Genomic DNA, 20001 nt, shown 5'->3' with positions numbered 1-20001 from the left:
ATTGTTGTGCATTTTCTAGGAGGTGGAGAAAATGCATTAATGATATAGTCAGTGTACCCTGTAGCCTCGTTTTGGTTCACACTATGGCCGCCACCTGAATAAGGTGAATACTAAAACACATTCAGGCTAAATACTAGCCAATTATGTTCAATTAACTTTTTCGGGATCTCAGCAGTCAAATGGAGATGGTAAGCTCATGGAACCACTTTGGAGTGCAGAATCAGATGGTCCAGAACCCTACGGGCCCGTCTGGTCTTTAATCAACCAAAAAGGGCACACGTTAACCCTCTGATCAATGAGCTCCACTGGCTTCCCTTAGCTGCCTGTATTAAATTCAAGTCACTAATGCTTGCATACACAGTGTTTGCCTGGTCTGCACCCACCCGTCATCTGCCACTGCCACTTCCACACCCACAGCAATCCACTCTTTTTTTATTTGTGATCTCCCATTGGTGGAACGATCTGGCAAGTCTCATCAGCAAGGGCGTCCCTCTCTGTCTTCATAAAACTCTTAAAGATACAACTCTTTCAAGAATACTTCCTCTCCTAGCGCTTCTGACAAACTCACACACCTGATACACACTTACCACACTCTTCCCTCTCTTCTCTCCTCTACCTGCCATACTTTGAGTAGTACGTACGCATTTACATTTAGAATGCTCCTCAAGCCTGGGTGTTTTGTATAATGTATGAAATATTATTGTCTTTGTCCTGCAATAGGTCTTATGTTATGTGTTAATTGTCCTAACACCAAGGACCAAGTTGGAAATAAGTGTTTGCACTTTAACATGTTATCCTTTGGATTATGTTGTTCCAAAATAAATCAAATCAAATCAAAAACACTCCTATCCTCTAGTATTGACAGATGCAGTGGAAGTCCTAGATATGATCTCCCCTGCACTGTTATTCTATTGGTGTAGCTGTAGCTCTGTAGCTTAAATGGTAAAATGCTTAAATGTAAGAATGTCAATCGCTTAGGATAAACGCGTCCACCATATGCATAATGTGTAAATCATATGGAAATGCAGTACCGCTGTATGACCACAAGAGTGTAGTGTTTACCTTTCATAAGCACTCTTTTGTATTAAAGAATATACAAAATACAAAATGGGGTCGGGGTTTGTGGTTGTGCAGTTGTTAGGTAACAATGTAGGCTAAACAGTATTTTTGCTGCCAATCAACAAAAAGTATGCCTTTTATGTCTGTGTAGGCTACGCAGGCTACACAACCAAGAACAAAACCGTTTGAAACTATAAAACCCGAAAAAAACCGGGACAATTCGTGTCCCGGGAAATATCATTAATTATCTGGGACAATCATTCAAAAAAGAGAACAATCCCGGGAAATCCAGTGCATGTGAAAACCCTATAGTGGCCATACCATATTAGCCTATTTCAGAATCACTGATACCATTCTTATCCTGGACAAAATTGTATTGCATTTGGGAGTAGCCTAGGCTACACCAGAGGCCTATGTAACTATTCTTGCCTCATTAAATGGCCCACTGTGTCCTGATTTTAGGTGTTATGGAAATGCCCACCATAGTCATTCTTGGAAGACTGTGTTGGCCTAGCCCAGACCCATGTTTTCTCTATCACTCTGGCAGCCATAGCCGTAACCACATGACTGAAGACGTAGCGTTCCGCACGTGACGGACGCGGAAGAAGGGAAAACGAAAGTAAATGTTAACAAGGAAAAGACAATTTAGCAAGGAACAGAGACCGGTTGTGTGGAAGAATGTTTTAAACATTTTATAAGGAGGTAAGTAGACATTGTAAATTGAATGTAGCCTAAGGTTGTAATCCATTACAGAGGTGGTAAGTGATGTCGATTTCGTGAACTGAAGGTAGGCTAATCAAGAGAGATGTCGACACTGTATCGGAACTCCCCCTATTACCGTCGGTCCCTTATTTCCGCAGTCTTGCGTGTGCCACTTAATATCCATTTCTATACAAACCAAGACGGCGGATTCCTAAAGAAACGCAGAGCTGTACACAGTGTTGTAAGGCTGCGTGTAGGCTACACATCCGCTTGGAGCTCCAGTGGAATTTTTATTTCATGACGAGAATTCTCGGTCTAACCGTTCATGTGCCGTTTAAATGGCGTAAATAGGCGACCCATCAGGCCAGCACTATAACTCCGAGCGTGGTAAACAAAATCGGATATTTCGGACACTGTTGAAATCTACACACCTGGCTACTGACATCGTTGTTTTAGAATTTCCGAACAAAACTGGTGATAAATGGGGGTGTTAAGATAGGTTAGGCTATAAGGGTTCACTTATTGATAGGCCTGAAAGGTAAATGCTTTGGTTGTCTAGGCCTACATTTCATACCACGTAACACACGTTGACTGGAGAATTTTGCGTTACCTCGCCAAATAGCCTTAAATAGCCCTAATAATTGTTTCCTAGTAGCCAAAAACTGGTCATGTAGTTGCTTCATAGAATAGTCAATTTGTCTCCATCTCCTAGGCTACTTTTGCAACTCATGATGTGCATGTAAATGAGTGTGTGTATGTGTGAGTTTGCTTTTGTGTATACGTGCGTGCGTTTGTGCGTGTGTGTGTAGTGGGGTGCCTAGGTGTGTGTGTGTGTGTGTGTGTGTGTGTGCGTTTGCGTGCCTGTGTGTCTGTGTTTGTGTTTATGTGTATGCAATCCTGTGGGTAGATGTTTGTGTGTGTGCTTTCCTGTCTGCGTGTGTGTACGTGCACGCATGCATGTGCAAATCACAAATGAGTGGGTATGGGCTAGGTTGATGTAGCCTGACGTAGTCATACTCAATTCTAGTCAGAATTTGAGTCTGATACTGCTCCATAGAGCTGTGATTATGGGGCGTGTTTCAAACGAACCAGGAAAAAAAATGCCTCTGCACTCAATTGGATAGACCTACAACCAATCAGAGCAACGGAGTGTGTGACGTATGTTAAGCGACGCATAGTTGATGTCAACAGAACTCAACTGCACGCTAGAAGAAGAAAATGTGAGCGATTTTCGCAGGTGTTGTAAAAATAATGTAAGGATACACGGAGTTCTTCAACACACGAACCTCATTTTTGAGAGAAACAGTAAAGGTGAGTGCATATACGATCAAGTTATCCGTTTAGGATTACAACTCCACAACACTGCAAACAAATCGCATCGCATTTGTCGGTCCTGTCAGAACTTTATAACACGGTTGGAACGCGACATGCCCGTGTTTAAAAAATGGACAGAAGACGAAGGAGACCAGCCTGAAGAACCGTGTTCATCTGAGGCATCAGAGACGCCCCGGACTCTGAAGAAGTTCTGCCCCAATCCGTCAACTCCAACCGGTACAAAAACGCGAAGAAGCATTACAGAGGTAAGCTTGTTAATACATTTCTACTTCTTATGATATGACTATGAGAATAACCTCGATTGCCACGTTTCACATGAGTTAATAGTGAGTCGTGATTATTGTCCAATGTGATAAACACTGTGCATTCCCACACTCCTCATTTCCGTGAAATCTATCTATGATTAAATCATCTAGTCATATTTTGACATGCCTAGTATTCTGGAAGCCAGCCCGAATTTCAGTGTAGTGTGAGCAAATGTTACCAGGATAAACTTGTACCTGATGTGTAAGTTGGCCTCTGTCACTTTGTCAATATGTAGAAACTTCATTTTGTAATGGACTAGCATGTTATCCAACCCCCACTTCTGTGCTCTGCACCTCTGTGGGGGGTGGGCAGTGTTTCTCTGACCTGCTCAGCAATTGCATCTGGTGTCACCATATTTAACAGTCTGTATTTTCCAATGTATTGTCAATGCACGTTATACTTATTAGGCTATACTGTAATTCTTCACACTGATGTGTTCACTTATATTTCAGGTTGTCACCCATTTTCCATCCACTTGACCTCCACCTGGAACACCTAAACAATTTTCTCAAATCATTTATGAGAGGATTGGGACCAAACATGTCAGAAATGTCAGCAGCCAGAATCAGTAGGTCCATTGGCATCGTCAAAGAGCTAATGGACAAAACGGACACAGAGCTGGAGCTGACAAGGCCGGCTGGCATTCATCATGTGGCCCGAGAACAGGACGTTTTAACACTGGTAAACGTTTTCAGGGAGACACAACTTTCCCAACAAAAATCACCCAGGCAGGCAGTCTCATGCATTCCCGAATTTCAAGAGAAACTTATTGGCAAAGCTGAATTACCAGGAGAAAATAATGGACTGGCAAAATGTGCCTATTTAAATAATTAAGTAAATGTGAAATGTAAATGGTGATGGTAATTTGTAAATATTGTTTTCGTAAATGACAATGTAAATAATTGTTTTCATATAATAGTTTAGTAGTATCCACATTCTTGAAAACATTTGTGTTTTCTTATTGGTTGTATGTTCAAAGTTCAGCGTATATCTTCAAACATTACCTATTATGTGTAGATATTAAAAATCTTTATTGACATGTCTTATTGTTTGTCTTTAAATGCAGAAACATCACCAACCAGTAGATAAGTATAAACCATTTTAATTTTATTCAAAAATATTAATGTAACAGAGGTAAAAAAAAAAGGCATTTGCACAACAACAGGACCCTGAAGCTACAAATTTGAGCCTGAATTTGAAGCTAGCCTGAGATCTTCAACATTGACAAGCCTGATTCCAAGCCTGTAAGTTTGTAACAGTTCCCTGATCAAAAGTGTGCCCTTAGGTGTGACTATTCTGTGTTTGTGGTGTGATGAAACCTCCCCTTGAAAGTGTTCATATTTGGGGATTAGCTCCCCACAACCTTCAGGTTGACAAGAACAAACAGAATGGCAGTGAGTGCAGCACAGATGTCCTAGATCAACAGATGTGGTGTGTTCCTCAAAATGGCAGTACAAAGCTTTCCGCAGACAACTATGACTCCATTAAAGTACCGTCTTAACTGCTGGGTCAAGCTTTGTACTAACATCCCTCACAATCCAGTGTAGGCACTCCAGTGTATGGCCAGGTACTTTAATCAGACCCACTCTGATGTTTGTTCTGTTTGGGCTCAGGGCCAAATTTATTGGATTGTCCATCTGAAGCTGTTTCATAACCCTGGCTCTGGATTCCCGATCAGCAGAAGCGGTCAATGTCAGCACAGGTGTACCTGGAATATATAGCAGTACAAAAAGCAACCAATAAGTAACAGTAAAAATAAGAAATTATGAGTAGTATCATTTAGTACTTTTTAATGACTGTACTGACATCTAAAAATAATACATCACTTATAAGGGGTACAGTGACTAGCCTACCAATATGGGTATGGTGCTTGAGTACATAAAGCAACACCCTTTTGCAGCCTGACCACTGATAGAAATAAAACAGTAACCTACATTAGAATGTTTTAACAGCTAGTTCGCTACAATCACACTAACGTTATGATTGTACCAAGTCTGAGTTAGCGAACGTACAACGATACCTAGGCTACTATGTTTACAACATGGGATTAATATCACGACATTGGGAGTTATTTACTAAGTCAGACAGTTAGACTCTCTTACCATTTGTAAGTTAGATGAACTTCGTCCACGACGATACCCATTACGTTGGCTTGAAAAACATCGGAGCCTAGCATGTCCCTCCACTTGTTGTTCAGCAGCCAGGATTCCGGGCTTCAAAAAAGGATCTGGCAACGACCGCTGGCTATATCCACCTCGACGTGCACGCCGAGTTGCATCGCCGTGATGCCCATTTCAGTTGCTTCGGCAAAAAACATCTTTCTTATCAACAAATGCCTTGATCCCGTTACCCTGTTCCTCTTTTAAAATTAATTCGCTGTCGATATCTTCTAGAACAGTGGTTCTTAACTGGTGGGTCGGGACCCAAAAGTGGGTCGCGGAACCATTCTGGGTGGGTCGCGGAGCTTGTGGTTAAAAAAAAAGAAGAAATCGCCCATTTCAAATAGACTTAAATTGAGACGAAATGGTGCAGAATCCACAGTGCACTGTAAAACCCGACAAGTTAATTGAACTCAAAAAAATTGGTGAAACCGATTACACAAATTTTTTTAAGTAATAGTAACTCGGTTTTGCTAAGTCAAAGAAACGTACCTTTTTTAATTAGTCTTCACTAGCAAATTTTGAGTGTGTTCAACAAGGTTTTTTTAAGTTAAAGAAACATCAACTACATGAGTTCACGGTAATTAATAAAATTAAGTTTAAATAACTGAATTGGATTTATTGATGTCAGCCTGAAATATTTCATTTTGCTTCAACCAATTCTTTAAATTAAATGTAAAACTTAAAAGTTTTAATTTCCAGAAAGTTAAACAAACCTGTCCATTTTGATTAGTTTCAACTAAGGACTTGAAAGAAAATTATTAAAAAGGTTGACAAAGGCCAGTGAAATTCTTCTTAATCTTTTATTTTCATGTAAACCATGGAAACAAATACAGGTTGGAGTTCAGAACAGGGCTGTAGTGGAGGCTAAATTCAAATAAACACAGTTTAGATCAAGGGCATAAAGACTAGATAGATCGATAGATAGATAGATAGATAGATACTATCTATCTAGATAGATAGATAGATAGATAGATACTTTATGACAAATGCCTGACCAATGCTAGGAAATTCAACAATCATTTCAATCCAAAACAACAGGAGTCTTCTTTGGGCAGAGGGATGTATTTGCACTGTTCGTGCTGATCAGAATGAGTTCAACAGTAAGGTCCTCAATATCTGGGAACTCCGATTGAGAGACCTGAAGAAATGAACAAAGAACAATTGTGTGTTAATTGAATATCTAATAGGCATTACATGTCAAGTGATACCATGTCATATTAAGTTTAACATTTTATCTTCAAACTTTTCCAGGGCAGTTGCATTATTGAAATAATTTCTTGAAATAATACTAAGTAACTTCCCTGGAGTTTCTTGGTGAAAAAACAAACAGAAAAACAAAAGCTTGAAATGTAACTCCAGCGTTATTCGACACATAGCCCTGTTGTTCGAGGTCACGGCTGTTCGTAAGAATAAAATTAAAAGAATTAAAAAAATTGGTGCAACATAGACTGAGTAGTGGCCCAGCAGCTATTGATAACCTACCAGGGAATTTGGCTTTAGTTCCAGTTCAGTTCAAATGCCTTGTTAGGTTAGTTTAAAGGGGTGGTTCAGGATTTTGGACATAGGACCTCATTTCCAATGAGGTGTGATATTACATTAATACACAGGATTAGGTGTTATAATCCCTTGTGCCAAGATCCAAGATAAAAACACAAGTTGGAGACCGTTTTCAACACGTTTCATCCAGTCCTTCTAGTTGCAGAGTTCGCAGGTGCTAGGCTGGCGCGAGTCAACAGTATGTGTAAGCCTGCCACTAAAAACAGTCTTACCCACTCCATAGTACACCGAGGCAAATAAATATAACGCCTGAATAGACGAGGACTGGATGAAACGTGTTAAAAACGCTCTCCACTGATAAATATCACACTTGCTAACTTGGAAAATTAGGTCCTATGTCCAAAATCCTGAACCACCCATTTAAGCTGCTGGACCAGTATTTGCTTTATGTTGTACTCAATTTTCTCATTGTTTTTCATTCTAATAGCATGCGTTGACCTCGAAACAACAGGCCATGGGTCGCTTAATTTCACAGTTACGCTTTAACTGTCATGTCAATAGAAAACATACTTACTTACATCCCATGTCTTTAGAAAAGTGGCATCATCCTCATGGAGGTAGAAAGGAAGGCCACGGAGCGCCACAGCACGTCGGATATTTACATCTGAGGATCCCTGCATGAGAAAACATGGAGTCAAGCCAGTTAATAACTACAAAATGCAATTCAATAGGATTACCTTTCTTTGATAGTACAGCTTCTGAAACCAAAGCATTCTTTTTATCTTAAGTCCATGGAGGAGTTGTAATCTACAAGACCTCTGCTTTCAAAGGGGGTCAAGCACTTGAATATAAGTCAAAGTATGTGGAAACAGGGCCATTGTTAGTAGGCGGTGTGCAATTTCGAGCAAAAACTCAAAATAGGGGGGTAAGTGTAAAGATTTAAAACACATTTGGTCAGAACCACACATGAAATGAATCTATTCCAAGTATTTGTACAAAAGAAATGCTTACCTGGGATTCCAACATGATTGCAGGCCACCACCGAACCAAGGCTATGTCTGCAGGGAAGGACGTCTGATATGATCTCCTTCCTTCTCAATGGCAATGTTGTTTGCATCAACTTCTGAATCTGTGAATTGAAGGACGAATACACATTTGAACATACTGACAATCTCTATTAGGACAATCCACCATCTCATGATGTCGCTTAAATGCCACTTTAAATGCATCCTTAAATGGCCGAGAACAGTTTGCACATTAAATGGTTGTTTTCACCTACACAGCTGACATGCGAATAATACACATTCTGACTGAGCATGAACTGTGTGTGACCGTGTCAAATTAATTTAGGCTACTGACTTAAATGTGCAGACAGTCAGTAACATGACAGTGGACTAACGTTAATGGAGGAAACATTGCTAACATGCGTAAACGATAATGTTGCAGGACCTGTGCCCTATTATCAAGCAGTGCACCACAAAGCTTGCACTTCCAAGCTATTGTGTTAAATAGTGCTAACGGGGGTTAATTACTTCATATTTTTAGTAGCAGCTACTCACATTGGCAAATTGAGTTAGATCGCTGGCTGATCCAGCAAGTGCTGGCATACAGCAGCCAAATTCTTAGCTGCTAGTGCTAGCTAGTTCTAACTGGATAAAGTTACGTCACGTAGCCTAAGACAATATTTTCAAACATTCGGGTTTTTGAACAATATGATAAAGGACGTGCTTTAGGGTCAACATGCACCTCACTTTTTCACTTACGTTTAATTGCGGTTTTTCTCTCTTCTCATCGTCTCCTCTCTCGTTGTCTATATTCACTGCTCTTGTTCTCGTCTTTTGTCATCTGGTGGTCGACCGTTGCCGGCGTCGCTTGTCACTCGGCGTTGGCTAGTGCTGTACACAAGGTCCACGTATGGCAGAAGATCCGCCTACAAATTTGCTACAATTTGCGTGGGGAAGTTTCCCACGCTTTCTATTTTTTCAAATGACTTAAAGCGGATGAGTGCTGTCAACTTAAAAGTTCAAATTAGTTCAAGTAACACAGACGATTAGAGTACTATTAACTTTTTTTCATTTTTGAGTGTTTACAAATCAAAAACATTGTTTTACTTGTACTGTTCGGTTTTACAGTGTGTGCGATGTTCACAATTGCTGGAACATGAGTTAAAAAATGCCTCATAATAAAGTACACCTGTCAAAGACAGACCTGTCAAGTACTTTAAGGTGACATCAGGAGTTGGAGACTTCACAAATGTAATGCCAAACAAGTTCCAAACAAATACAGGCACTTCGCCTTTCTTAGCATGTAGCTCACCAAATCTGTTGTCTTGAACGCTATAAAATATATATGGGTCGTGACTTCATGAACATGGGAAATTGTGGGTCCCAAAGCCAGACCAGTTAAGAACCACTGTTCTAGAACAGACCTGATAGCAGAATCTACACATCTCAATTCTCCAGCGGCAGCCATCGTTGTTGTAAACGAATTCAACCCAAGCGCTCTTTGGTGACGTGGTGGATTACGTTACTGTTGAGCATCTGTCCATCATCGTATAAAGCCCGCCCTGACAATTTGATTGGCCCGCCAGTATTTGGGCGAGCATACTCGCGCCACTATTGATCAATGCCAGACCGAACTTCCCGACCTCAAACGTTGTGGGCGGGACTAAGTTCGGAATGGCACCCAGGCTAAGGTTGATGCGGGCTCTTGAGACTTACCATAAATATTTTGTCATCTTGGTGCAACTGTTCAGGTAGGGCTAGTTATTTACCCTAGGGGGGTGGGGGAGACACCAAGTTTCATATTCCCTGGTGTTTCAGTAACCCAGGAATCATTGACCAAAATGGATGACGGTAAAAGAAAATAGAAGAAAATATATTTATTTCTTATATTTTAAATGACTTCTTGTCCTGATTCTTCCTGTGGATCTTAGTGGGTACGGAGGATGCAATAATTTCATTGCTAGTTTTTCATAATTACTATTTCAATTGTTTTTATATTAAAATTCACTATATCACTCAATGTGAATGTCCTAAATTCCGCTATCAAACGCACACGTGTTCTTGAGTAGGCCTATCTACATTGAAAAAAGGTAAACATTGCGCTGATCCAAGAAACACACCTAAAACAATGCGATATGGCACGATTTCAAAATAAACATTACAGATTAATTGCATCATCATGGGCCCTAAATAAGACCAAGGGAGTATGCATCCTTCTGAACAGGAAAATAGCCTGCAATGTAAATGCCACTGGAAATGATGACAATGGAAGACTTGTTAGCACACTCAATCATAAATTAGCTTTCACATCCATGTACTGCCCAAACGAGCCTGACAGAGATTTTTTTTGGAAACAGATTGTTGGAACAAACTGACTGTTCTTTAGTGGTGGGAGATGATTGCAATGCAGTCCTTAATCCATCTCTTGATAAATCAAATTCAGATGCAATAGTCAATCCTTCATCTACTTTATTGAATATGCTTATCACAGATCTAAATCTTGTTGATATTTGGCGTATGCAGAATGCTACTGCTAGATATTACACATTTTTCTCCAATAGACATAAGTCATTTTCCCGGATAGATTATATTTTTCTCAGCCCAAGCCTAATTGCAGGACATACGTCCATTACCATTTTACCAATTCTACTATCTGATCACTCTGCACTATTATGCAATGTTGATCTGCCCAACATTAAGACAAAGGCCCCCAGGTGGCATTTAAACACATCTTTATTAACTAACTCTGGATTTCTTAGTTCACTCAAAGTACAATTAAAAGATTTTTTGGATATTAATACAATTAATCCACAAGTTTTATGGGAGGCCACAAAGTGTTTTATTTGTGGTTTCTGTATTTCATTCTCTTCAACTTTAGCTAAAACAAAAGCTTCCCAGATCACAAATCTTGAAAACAAAATAGAATCATTAGAGAACTCACAAAAACATAGCTTCTCAGATGATCAGTCTAAACTTCTGGCATCTTTGAAAGATGAATACTATACACTGGCCGTATCAAAGGTGGAATTTATTCTGCATAGAACCAGACAAAAGTACTACTTTGAAGCAGAGAGGCCTAGTCACCTGCTGGCTCTTATGCTTAAGGAATGTGAAACAAAAGCTCACATCCCAGCAATAAATACACTTGATGGCAAAATTACAACTAATCCACAGGCTATTAATAATACATTCTTAATGTTTTATGAAAATCTATACAAATCGAAGATATCTTATGACGATGCTACCAGTAAAGATTTTCTTGACATATTAGAGCTTCCCTGCCTCAAGCAAACTGACCAAAATGATCTGGAAGCTGTGTTAGAGCTTGATGAACTACATAGAGCTGTGAAATGTCTCAATAAAGGCAAATCGCCTGGCTTGGATGGCCTCCCACCAGAACTTTATATAGAACTCTGGGACATGGTGGGCACACTCATGCTGGATTCGTTTAATTTTGCAATCAAGAGTGGGACCTTTCATAGGGATCAAAAAACAGCACTCATCACCTTACTCTTGAAAAAAGGAAAAGATCCCTTTAAATGCTCTAGTTTTTGACCAATATCCTTACTTACAAGTGATCTTAAGATATACGCCAAAGTACTTGCTCTGCGCCTAGAAAACGTTATTCAACTGTAGTCAATGAAGACCAAACAGGCTTTATTAAGGGACACTTTGCATCTGATAACATGAGAAGGCTGATACACATTATAGATGTGGCAGAGACACACCCAAATCCTTGTGTTGTATTTTCACTTGACGCAGAGAAAGCCTTTGATAGGTTAGAGTGGAAATATATGTGGGCAGTATTGCAGCATTTTGGTTTCAGGCATAATTTTATTAACCTGACCCTAGCCAGATGAATTTCGTTCTGCTTAGCTCCGCCTAGCTTCACTCACATCTGGGACCTCTTCCATTGAGAGTGATTTCTGCAACCGACTTTATGGTTCAGCCAATCAGGACGCAGGGCGGGAGTTTCATAGATGTGACATAGCGTAGAAGCGACTGTGAGACTGTTATTAGCGTCACGGGTTGGCTTCGATGTGAGTGGTTGAAGTAGCACGTCACAAGGCCCAACCTTCTGAAGCAACAATGGATCGGTTCCAGATGGATGAGTGGAGCTAGGCGGAGCGAAATTCATCTGGCTAGGGTCAGGTTATAATTTTATAGCAATGGTCAAGGCGCTATACCATTCACCTTTAGCAAGTGTTCTAACAGGTGACATAATCTCTTCTCCTTTTACCCTGCAGCGTGGAACAAGACAGGGGTGTCCACTCTCACCACTTTTATTTTGTCTTTCTCTGGAACCTCTAGCACAAGCCATTAGGCAATCTACAGTCTCCCCAATGAAAATTGGTCATCATAATCATATTATATCTCTCTATGCGGATGATATAATTTTGTTCTTAGATAACTTTGACACCTCTATTCACCCAGTCATTAAGGACTTTGATCATTTTAGCAGCCTGTCAGGCTACAAGATTAATTGGACAAAATTTGCACTTATGCCTCTAAATAATATACACACAAATGGGACTATTCCTACCTATTTAAACCAAAAAGTCTTTTACATATCTGGGCATTACAATATATAAAAACATACGTAAAATTAACAGAGACAATTTCAACACTATGCTAAGCAAAATAAAAGCAGACATTCATAGATGGAAGAATCTAAAGACGTCTCTTCAAGGTAGAATTAATACAGTCAAAATGAACATATTGCAAATCAATTTCCTTTTCTTTATGTTACCACTCTGCCCCCCTCCAAATTACTTTAAAGACATTCACTCCATGAAAACCAGACCATGTTTACTCTGAATGATTTCGGACTTTGACGCAATCGGATAACACTACGACCAATGTGTACTGTCCTCCAACGTTGCAGCGCTGTCTTCATCAGTTTAGCTGGTTCCCTGGAATGTTGGGGTAAAAGTAACGTGCATCATTGCTCTTTGCCAGAGTGTCTCGCAGAGACAATTCCATTGTGCTCTCGCGAGAACTCTGGATTTCCAGGGTACCACTATGGCATAACCTGAGGTTAATATGCGGTAACAAACCATTTAATCAACCATCTTGGTCATCTCGTGGAGTGAATACATTAGGTGATCTGACACTCAGGGTCTTTGTTCCATACAAGACTTAAGAACACGTTTTTCTCTCCCTGCGTCCTCTTATTTTGTTTACTTTCAGCTAAGATCAGCCTTAAAAACGTATGGAGTTCCCTGGAATTCTCCTCTCCCCTCACATCCCATGTTACAATGGATCACACCACTACAGGGCAGATCTTCTGTCTCTTTAATATATAGTGCACTTATTCAACACAATGCCAAGGCTTTACCAATTAAATCCATATGGAACAGGGAGTTGGGGAGTTTAAATATAAACCTAGATTGGGAGAGAATATGGTGCAACTTAAGTATGACTTCTAAGAACCTAGCTCACCAACTAATTCACTTCAAAACTTTACACAGAGCCTACATCACACCTTATAAGAGATTCCAGATGAAATTACAAGCTACTAACAACTGTCATATATGTAACACTACTTCACCGGGAACGTTTTTACACATGTTTTGGGATTGTCCAGTTATCTCTAAGTTCTGGTTGCATGTAAATTCAGTTTTAGCAGACATACTTGACATTTTTTATGTTCCTAATCCTGGTTTCTGTCTCCTTAAAGATAACTCTAATATAAATCTCAAGCAAATTCAGTTCAAAATGGTATTTGCTGGGTTTACCTCTGCAAAGAAAACAATTTTGAAAAACTGGTTTATTTCGGATATGTGTATGAAATCATTCTGGATCCATAGCCTTGCCAACATTGTCAACCTTGAACATACAACTGCGCGTCTCAATAAGGCGAGACCAGCGACTGTACAAGCTTGGAACTCTTTCTCATCTAGGATAATCTCATGGACCAGGGACAACAGCTAGGCAATCATTATTGTGAACTTTACCTGCCGAACTCTACCTATTGTGAACTCTACCTGCATGTTTTTGTTGCTTTATGTATTGTCTTACCAATGTGATGTCACGTATGATTTTGGATATGTCTGTAACCCCCCCCCCCCCCCCTCCATTTGAAAAACAATAAAAATGTTGATCACAAAAAAAAAAGATGGAGAATGTTGTTATGGCTGCCTGTCTTTAGCTCCAAAATCTTGATTGTGAGTAAACTTACTCATATAATGTGATGCATAAACCACAAATTGTGGTTCCTGTAAAGCAGACTAAATAATACATATCTTTGTTCCTTTATTTAACTTTTCCCCAGCGATGGCGTGTGTGTGTGGCTCTTCATCCAAGCCCCTGGTGTGTGTCTATATGATTCTGCTTCTCCAGTGCAGCACCATATGCATTTCAGGTGAGACACTTCTACTGGTTGTTCATTGCTACTACTTGAACAGACACTTACTGTACATTATCATGGAACTACTGAGTTGACTATAAAGTTCTGATTCAGGGGTTCAAGAAAGGCATGTCACAAAATAACCCCCTAGCCACAGGGGAGCACTATCTCTCCTGACATGATAATAAGGGACAATAACTTAATAACACAAAAGGTCAAGGATGTTGGTTTGGGTACAATGTCATACTAATAAAACAACTAACTGAGAATATATCAAATGCCTTACCTATGTTATACACACATAACAGATAACTACCCTAAGTTTTACCAGAGCCCGTTTACGGAGAGCCGGTTCACTCCTCCATTGTACCTGCAATCAAGTGTAATAGTTTGCTAGGTGAATGTTCAACATCTAGGGTAACTCTTTGGAAACACGTAGCTCTCAAGGTTAGTTTGGTGTGCTATGAAACCCAATAGGAAACCCACAAGAATGCTAACTCACTTTGTATGCTAAGCTAAACGATAAACAGACCGGACAGAATCCCGGGAACAGAGGTGGTTGTAACAACCAGAGAATTTCTCTGTAGCAACTACACAGCATGTATTTGATAAGGTCCTGACTGATCAGACGCAGTGACTAACTCGGGCTGACTGTCGTAAAGTTGTTTGCTCTGTGTCACGTGACATAAAAACTTTGGAAGGGATTTTACAGATAAACAAAAAATCCTAATTTTATTTGTCAACTGATAGTCAGCATCACCCTACATATAGGGCAGACAGACGCTCATGAGTTCATGCTTTGTTTTATCGCTGGATTTTAGGATAGCCTATTATGGCAACCGATTGCATTCCGAGCTACAGTCAACTCTAGCAGGCATTAAATGACTGAAGACTTTGTGAATTTAAAGATTGTCATAATGTGCTGTCTCTGCTATTGCTGCTTTTGATCAGTTTTATCAGATCAGATTTTAAAAGTTCAGATTTATTTGCAATCTCCTGTGGTGGGCTGGACATAGCATCAAAATGCCCACCCAGATTCCCCTTTCCACCTTTAACACATTCACACTAGTGCCGGAACTTATCGATTCGGCAAAAAGTCTAGGGTGCTTGGTAGTAAATTTGGCGAGAGACTTCGTCCCGCCATTCCGCCTCGGTCTTTGTGAAAAGGACAGGCATTCTGCGAATTTGGTACATAATTTTGCGGGGATTTTGGCAGTGTGTAAGGGCCTATAGTCATAGTCAATGTCATAGTCAATTTCTCCTGCACCACATGCATCAATGCAATTATTATTATTATTATGACCGCCGCGCAGCGAAGCGGCGGTCATATAGGTTTAGTCAGATTTTTTTGATCTGTAGCCCCCCCCGCTGGACTGCACCCCCCGAAAGGAGGGTAGGGCAGACACAGTTTTCTGTGAATATCTCGAGAACCGTAAGGTTTAGGAGGACCATTTTTTTTTGTATGTTGATCCCAAGGGGCCATGTTAACCCATTCCATAACCACTCATTTCATGTATAGCGCCACCTAGTTAAACACAAAAAAGTAAAAATGAGGTGTTGTAATCGCAGGTATCTGTGACCTAACATAGTCAAAACTGCACGAAATTGGAAGTGTAGGATCATTATGACACCCTTTGAATGCACGCCAAGTTTCGTGGAATTCCGTTCATGGGGGGCCACACAATAAATTCATTTATGTTACTATACACCAACTGGCCTGTAGGTGGCCGGAGACAGTTTTCTGTGAATATCTCGAGAACCGTAGGGCCTAGGAGGTCCACCTTTTTTTGTGTGTTGGTCTTAAGGGGGCATGTCAACCCATCCCATTACCACTTATTTCATGTATAGTGCCACCTAGTTAAAAATTAAAAAGCAAAAAATTAGGTGTTTTCATCACAATATCTCTGGCTGACAAGGTCAAAACTGCACGAAATTGAAAGTGTAGGATCATTATGACACCCTCCGAATGCATGCCAAGTTTTGTGAACTTTCGTTCATGGGGGGCCTTACAATAAAATTATTTATGTGTACATTTAGTGACCGTACACCAACAAGGATTCCCGGGACACTGAAAGACCGGGGTACACGAAACTTGGTGGGCATGTAACCCCACATGGATAGCATGGAACGTCGACGCATTGTCCCAGCCCTAACAGTATGTGATTAAAATCAGCCAACATCAATGTAGGCTATAGGCTACATAGATAGATGATAGATAGGCTAGATAGATTGATAGATAGCCTACTTTATTGACGCTTGGTGAAACAGCATGGAGTGGTTGTTTTCGGTTCAGATGCTTGTTCTTTTCCTTTTTGAGTATGTAATGATCCCAAAACTTTACTTGAAAACTCTAGACATTCTCTGCCATTTATGGACACCTTGACTCCGCCATCGCGCCAGCTATGTATCACGATTCACGCGCTAGTGGTGTGCTTCCTGAACAACGGTCCGTGTGGAACAATCAGATCCCTGCGCGTATAGTGTGCGTCATAGGAATTTAACGAGGCTTCGAGGCAGGGTTTTTGCCTCGAGTAATTTTTGTAATCGAGTTATTCGATTAACTCGATGAATCGTTTCAGCCCTAGTTAGAATCATATAGGCCTTTCAGCGTGATTTATTTTTGTGGAAAAAATATGCTGGACTGGGCGGCGGTCATATTTTGTACCGCTCTGCGGTACATCTAGTTTTTTTAAAGTATAGTTTTTGGGCATTTTGCCTTTATTTGGACAGGACAGTGGAGAGTGAGACAGGAAGCAAGTGGGAGAGAGATGGGTTGGGATCGGGAAATTACCGCAGGTCGGATTCGAACCTGGGTCAGTGGGCACTCGGACCCGTACATGGTACAGGCGCTGTAGCCTGCTGCGCCACAGCACCCCCCATCAATGCAATTATAAGGGAAAAAAATATATCCAAAGAAATGTAGCATTTAAAGGCTGCAACTCCATATCCCCCATTCATTCTCCACTTGCTTGCAAGTGCCCCCTTGTTGCAGTTATCCCCTTATTGAAAATGGTTTTATCCCAATTTTGGCAAAGGAAAATCAGACATGGTCATTTTCAAAGGGGTCTTTGAACTTTCTCTAAGCCCTATTTTGAGAATCTAAATGTACGACCATGCAGCGCACATGCATACAGTGTGTGTCTGAATAAACCTTTTCTATTTTAACAGAAGAAAAAGGTCTTTATTGCAGACACATGGTTCAGAAGGGTTGCGCTCAGACTCTAACTTAATTATGGGAGTGTTTTGGGCATAACATTCAATAAACTAATCATGGTCTGGGTAAATCTTGGTGCGTTCTTTTCATTTCCATGAGGGATTCAATGATTTGAGTGCATGAATAACAGTTCAATGGAATTCAAGTCCAGATATTTGCCTTATTGTCTTTTTGTCATTTTTACAGGGGATTTTCAGGTTGTTGGTCCAGACCAGCCTCTTCCTGCTGTGTCGGGTGAAGACCTGGTTATTCCCTGCTCTGTAAAGCCCAGCTTCAGTGTTGAGAGGATGACTGTGGAATGGTTCAGGTTGAATCAACAAGGACAGGCGTCCTTGGTGCACCTTTATAAAGATGGCAAGGACCAAAATGACAGACAGATCCAGTCCTACCAGGACAGGACATACTTGTTCAAAGATGACCTGAAAATGGGCAACGCTTCATTAAAACTCAGCAGTGTGCAGGTGTCTGATGAGGGACACTACAAATGCTTTATCCAGTCTGGATCAGGCTATGATGATGCCCTCATTCAAGTCATTGTTAGAGGTGAAATCTGTTTTATATGTCAAAATACCCAGCGTAATTATGTGTGCTGATACTTACAGTAAACTGACAAGGTAGTCTGAGTTCTTATTTTAATTTAATTTCATGCAGTTATTGGACAAACACCCCGGATCATATCGGAGGGCGTCACATGGGATGGTGGGATCAGTCTTGTGTGCGAGTCTGAAGGGTGGAGGCCTGACCCTGTTCTTGAGTGGCTGGACAGTCAAGGACGACTCTTGACTGCTGAACCTCCTGAGATGCTGTTGGGTCCAAATGGCTTCAGAGTGACACGACGACTGGTTGCTTACAGAGGAGATACAAATAATTATGTTTGCAGACTCACTCAAAAAGATAAAAGAACACCCTTTGAGCGAGAAGTTGAGATGGAGGCCATATTTCATATTTCAGGCAGGGCACTGTATTCTATCTGGTTGTTTGGTTTATGTTAGTTACCAAAGCATATATTTTTTTACCAAAGCAAGTACATTTTTCTGTATTTTGTTTTGCAGATGGTGTATTTACTCTGCCCTGGAAAATCCCTTTCATTGTATTTGTATTGTGTATTATCATCATTTTGTTGATGGTGGGACTTATAATTTACTACAGAGGTAAGGAAAAACATTTTACAGGTAAATATTTTGACAATATTTTCTGTATACTTTTTATGGCATTGTGCTAAATGCATAATATGTTACAAAACAATCTACATAATCTTTTCCACTTGTTCATTAGGTGTTTATGTGTGCAAAATAAATAGAAAGTATTTCTGCTTTAGATGGGCAGTGCACCAGTTGATGTCTCCGAATAATGTTTTGTTACGTGACAGTGGGGGGAAGCCAATCCGGACTGACTTGCAGGGTGGACTTTCACAAATCATTTTGGAAAATAGCTTTCCTGCGCACACATCTGCATATTTAGCTTTATAAGACAAGCATGCTGACAAGTCAGAGTTTTACCATTGTTAGCCATTAGCACTACATTGTTAGCCATAATGTTCTCAAATAGAGTTCTGAGAACTCTGCATATAATGTAGGTGTCGACACATTTTGTCACCATGCACTAGGGCTTATCTCAATCCTCAATCGCTATATGAACCAACACAATTATCTAATCGCAAAAGCTACAAATAATTGTGCAGTTAATCTTTTCACAGTCACATTTATGACTTGTATTCATGTCATTCTCCTTGACTGTGGCACTTCTGACTGGTGGGCGTGCATAGCAAGGATGGAAATTAAATATTTTCGCCACCTGCCACTGTAGCTGGTGGATTCCAAAATATACCAGTCACTCAACTTTTTTACCAGCCACTAGAGAAACGGTATGAAAATCTGATATCCTGATTATAGTAACCAAAATGATCACGGTTATCAGCATTATTGCGATAACATTAAAATGTGCTGAATTTTGCTAAACCTACCAACTGTCCTTCAAGCACAGTAGCAACAAAACTAAAGGTCAGCAGAACCACATTCATATGCCATAGTGTCTTGTCATAAAAGTGGTGTGTGTCCTTTAAGAATCTGTTGGTTTGAGTTCTGGAGCATCCTATAATCCAACTATTCAACTTGATCTAACTATACTGTACATCATCAGATTTAAATATTTACAGGTATCAAGGCTATATTTAACATTATTATTAGTATTGTTATTATTATTGTTGTTGTTGTTATTATTATTATTATTATTATTATTATTATTATTATTAATAATAATAATACATTTTCTGATATACGGTTTGTAATTTCCTGAATGAAGAGTTTGTGAGATATTCCACCACGACGAATGGGTGTGCAGTGTGGCATAGTTTCTGTGAAGGTGTCACAGGCT

At 40.1% G+C, this 20001-nt stretch overlaps 1 protein-coding gene and 2 long non-coding RNA genes across 4 annotated transcripts in view; 2 read left to right on the top strand and 1 right to left on the bottom strand.

Moving 5' to 3' along the window:
* The first annotated feature begins 1672 nt into the window (after positions 1–1672).
* LOC143126118 (uncharacterized) overlaps positions 1673–20001 on the top strand; it is a 48507-nt gene continuing 30178 nt past the window's right edge. The window contains exons 1-5 of the mRNA XM_076288033.1: positions 1673–1761; positions 14340–14429; positions 17815–18171; positions 18280–18579; positions 18681–18779. Coding sequence (XP_076144148.1) covers positions 14342–14429; positions 17815–18171; positions 18280–18579; positions 18681–18779 — 844 coding nt within the window. The 5' untranslated portion in view covers positions 1673–1761; positions 14340–14341. The remainder of the gene's footprint in view (positions 1762–14339; positions 14430–17814; positions 18172–18279; positions 18580–18680; positions 18780–20001) is intronic.
* LOC143126080 (uncharacterized) lies at positions 2764–4444 on the top strand. The gene is made up of 2 exons (XR_012987373.1): positions 2764–3341; positions 3855–4444. It is a non-coding gene; the product is annotated as an uncharacterized LOC143126080 (long non-coding RNA).
* Positions 6510–8162, bottom strand: LOC143126069 (uncharacterized). 2 transcript variants are annotated; one of them, XR_012987371.1, is made up of 3 exons: positions 8073–8162; positions 7636–7735; positions 6510–6702 (listed from the first exon to the last, which is right to left on the bottom strand). It is a non-coding gene; the product is annotated as an uncharacterized LOC143126069 (long non-coding RNA). The 2 variants fall into 2 exon arrangements; XR_012987372.1 differs by having other exon boundaries at positions 7640–7735.

The sequence above is a fragment of the Alosa pseudoharengus genome, unplaced genomic scaffold (genome assembly GCF_046254945.1).
Source record: "Alosa pseudoharengus isolate Yale_2024_CS ecotype anadromous, Long Island Sound unplaced genomic scaffold, YU_APseudo_1.1 YU_APseudo_1.1_scf_1, whole genome shotgun sequence".
In the NCBI taxonomy this organism is placed as follows: Eukaryota; Metazoa; Chordata; class Actinopteri; order Clupeiformes; family Clupeidae; genus Alosa; species Alosa pseudoharengus.
The sequence above is the reverse complement of the archived record's forward strand: the minus strand, read 5'-3'. Positions and strand labels throughout refer to the sequence as shown.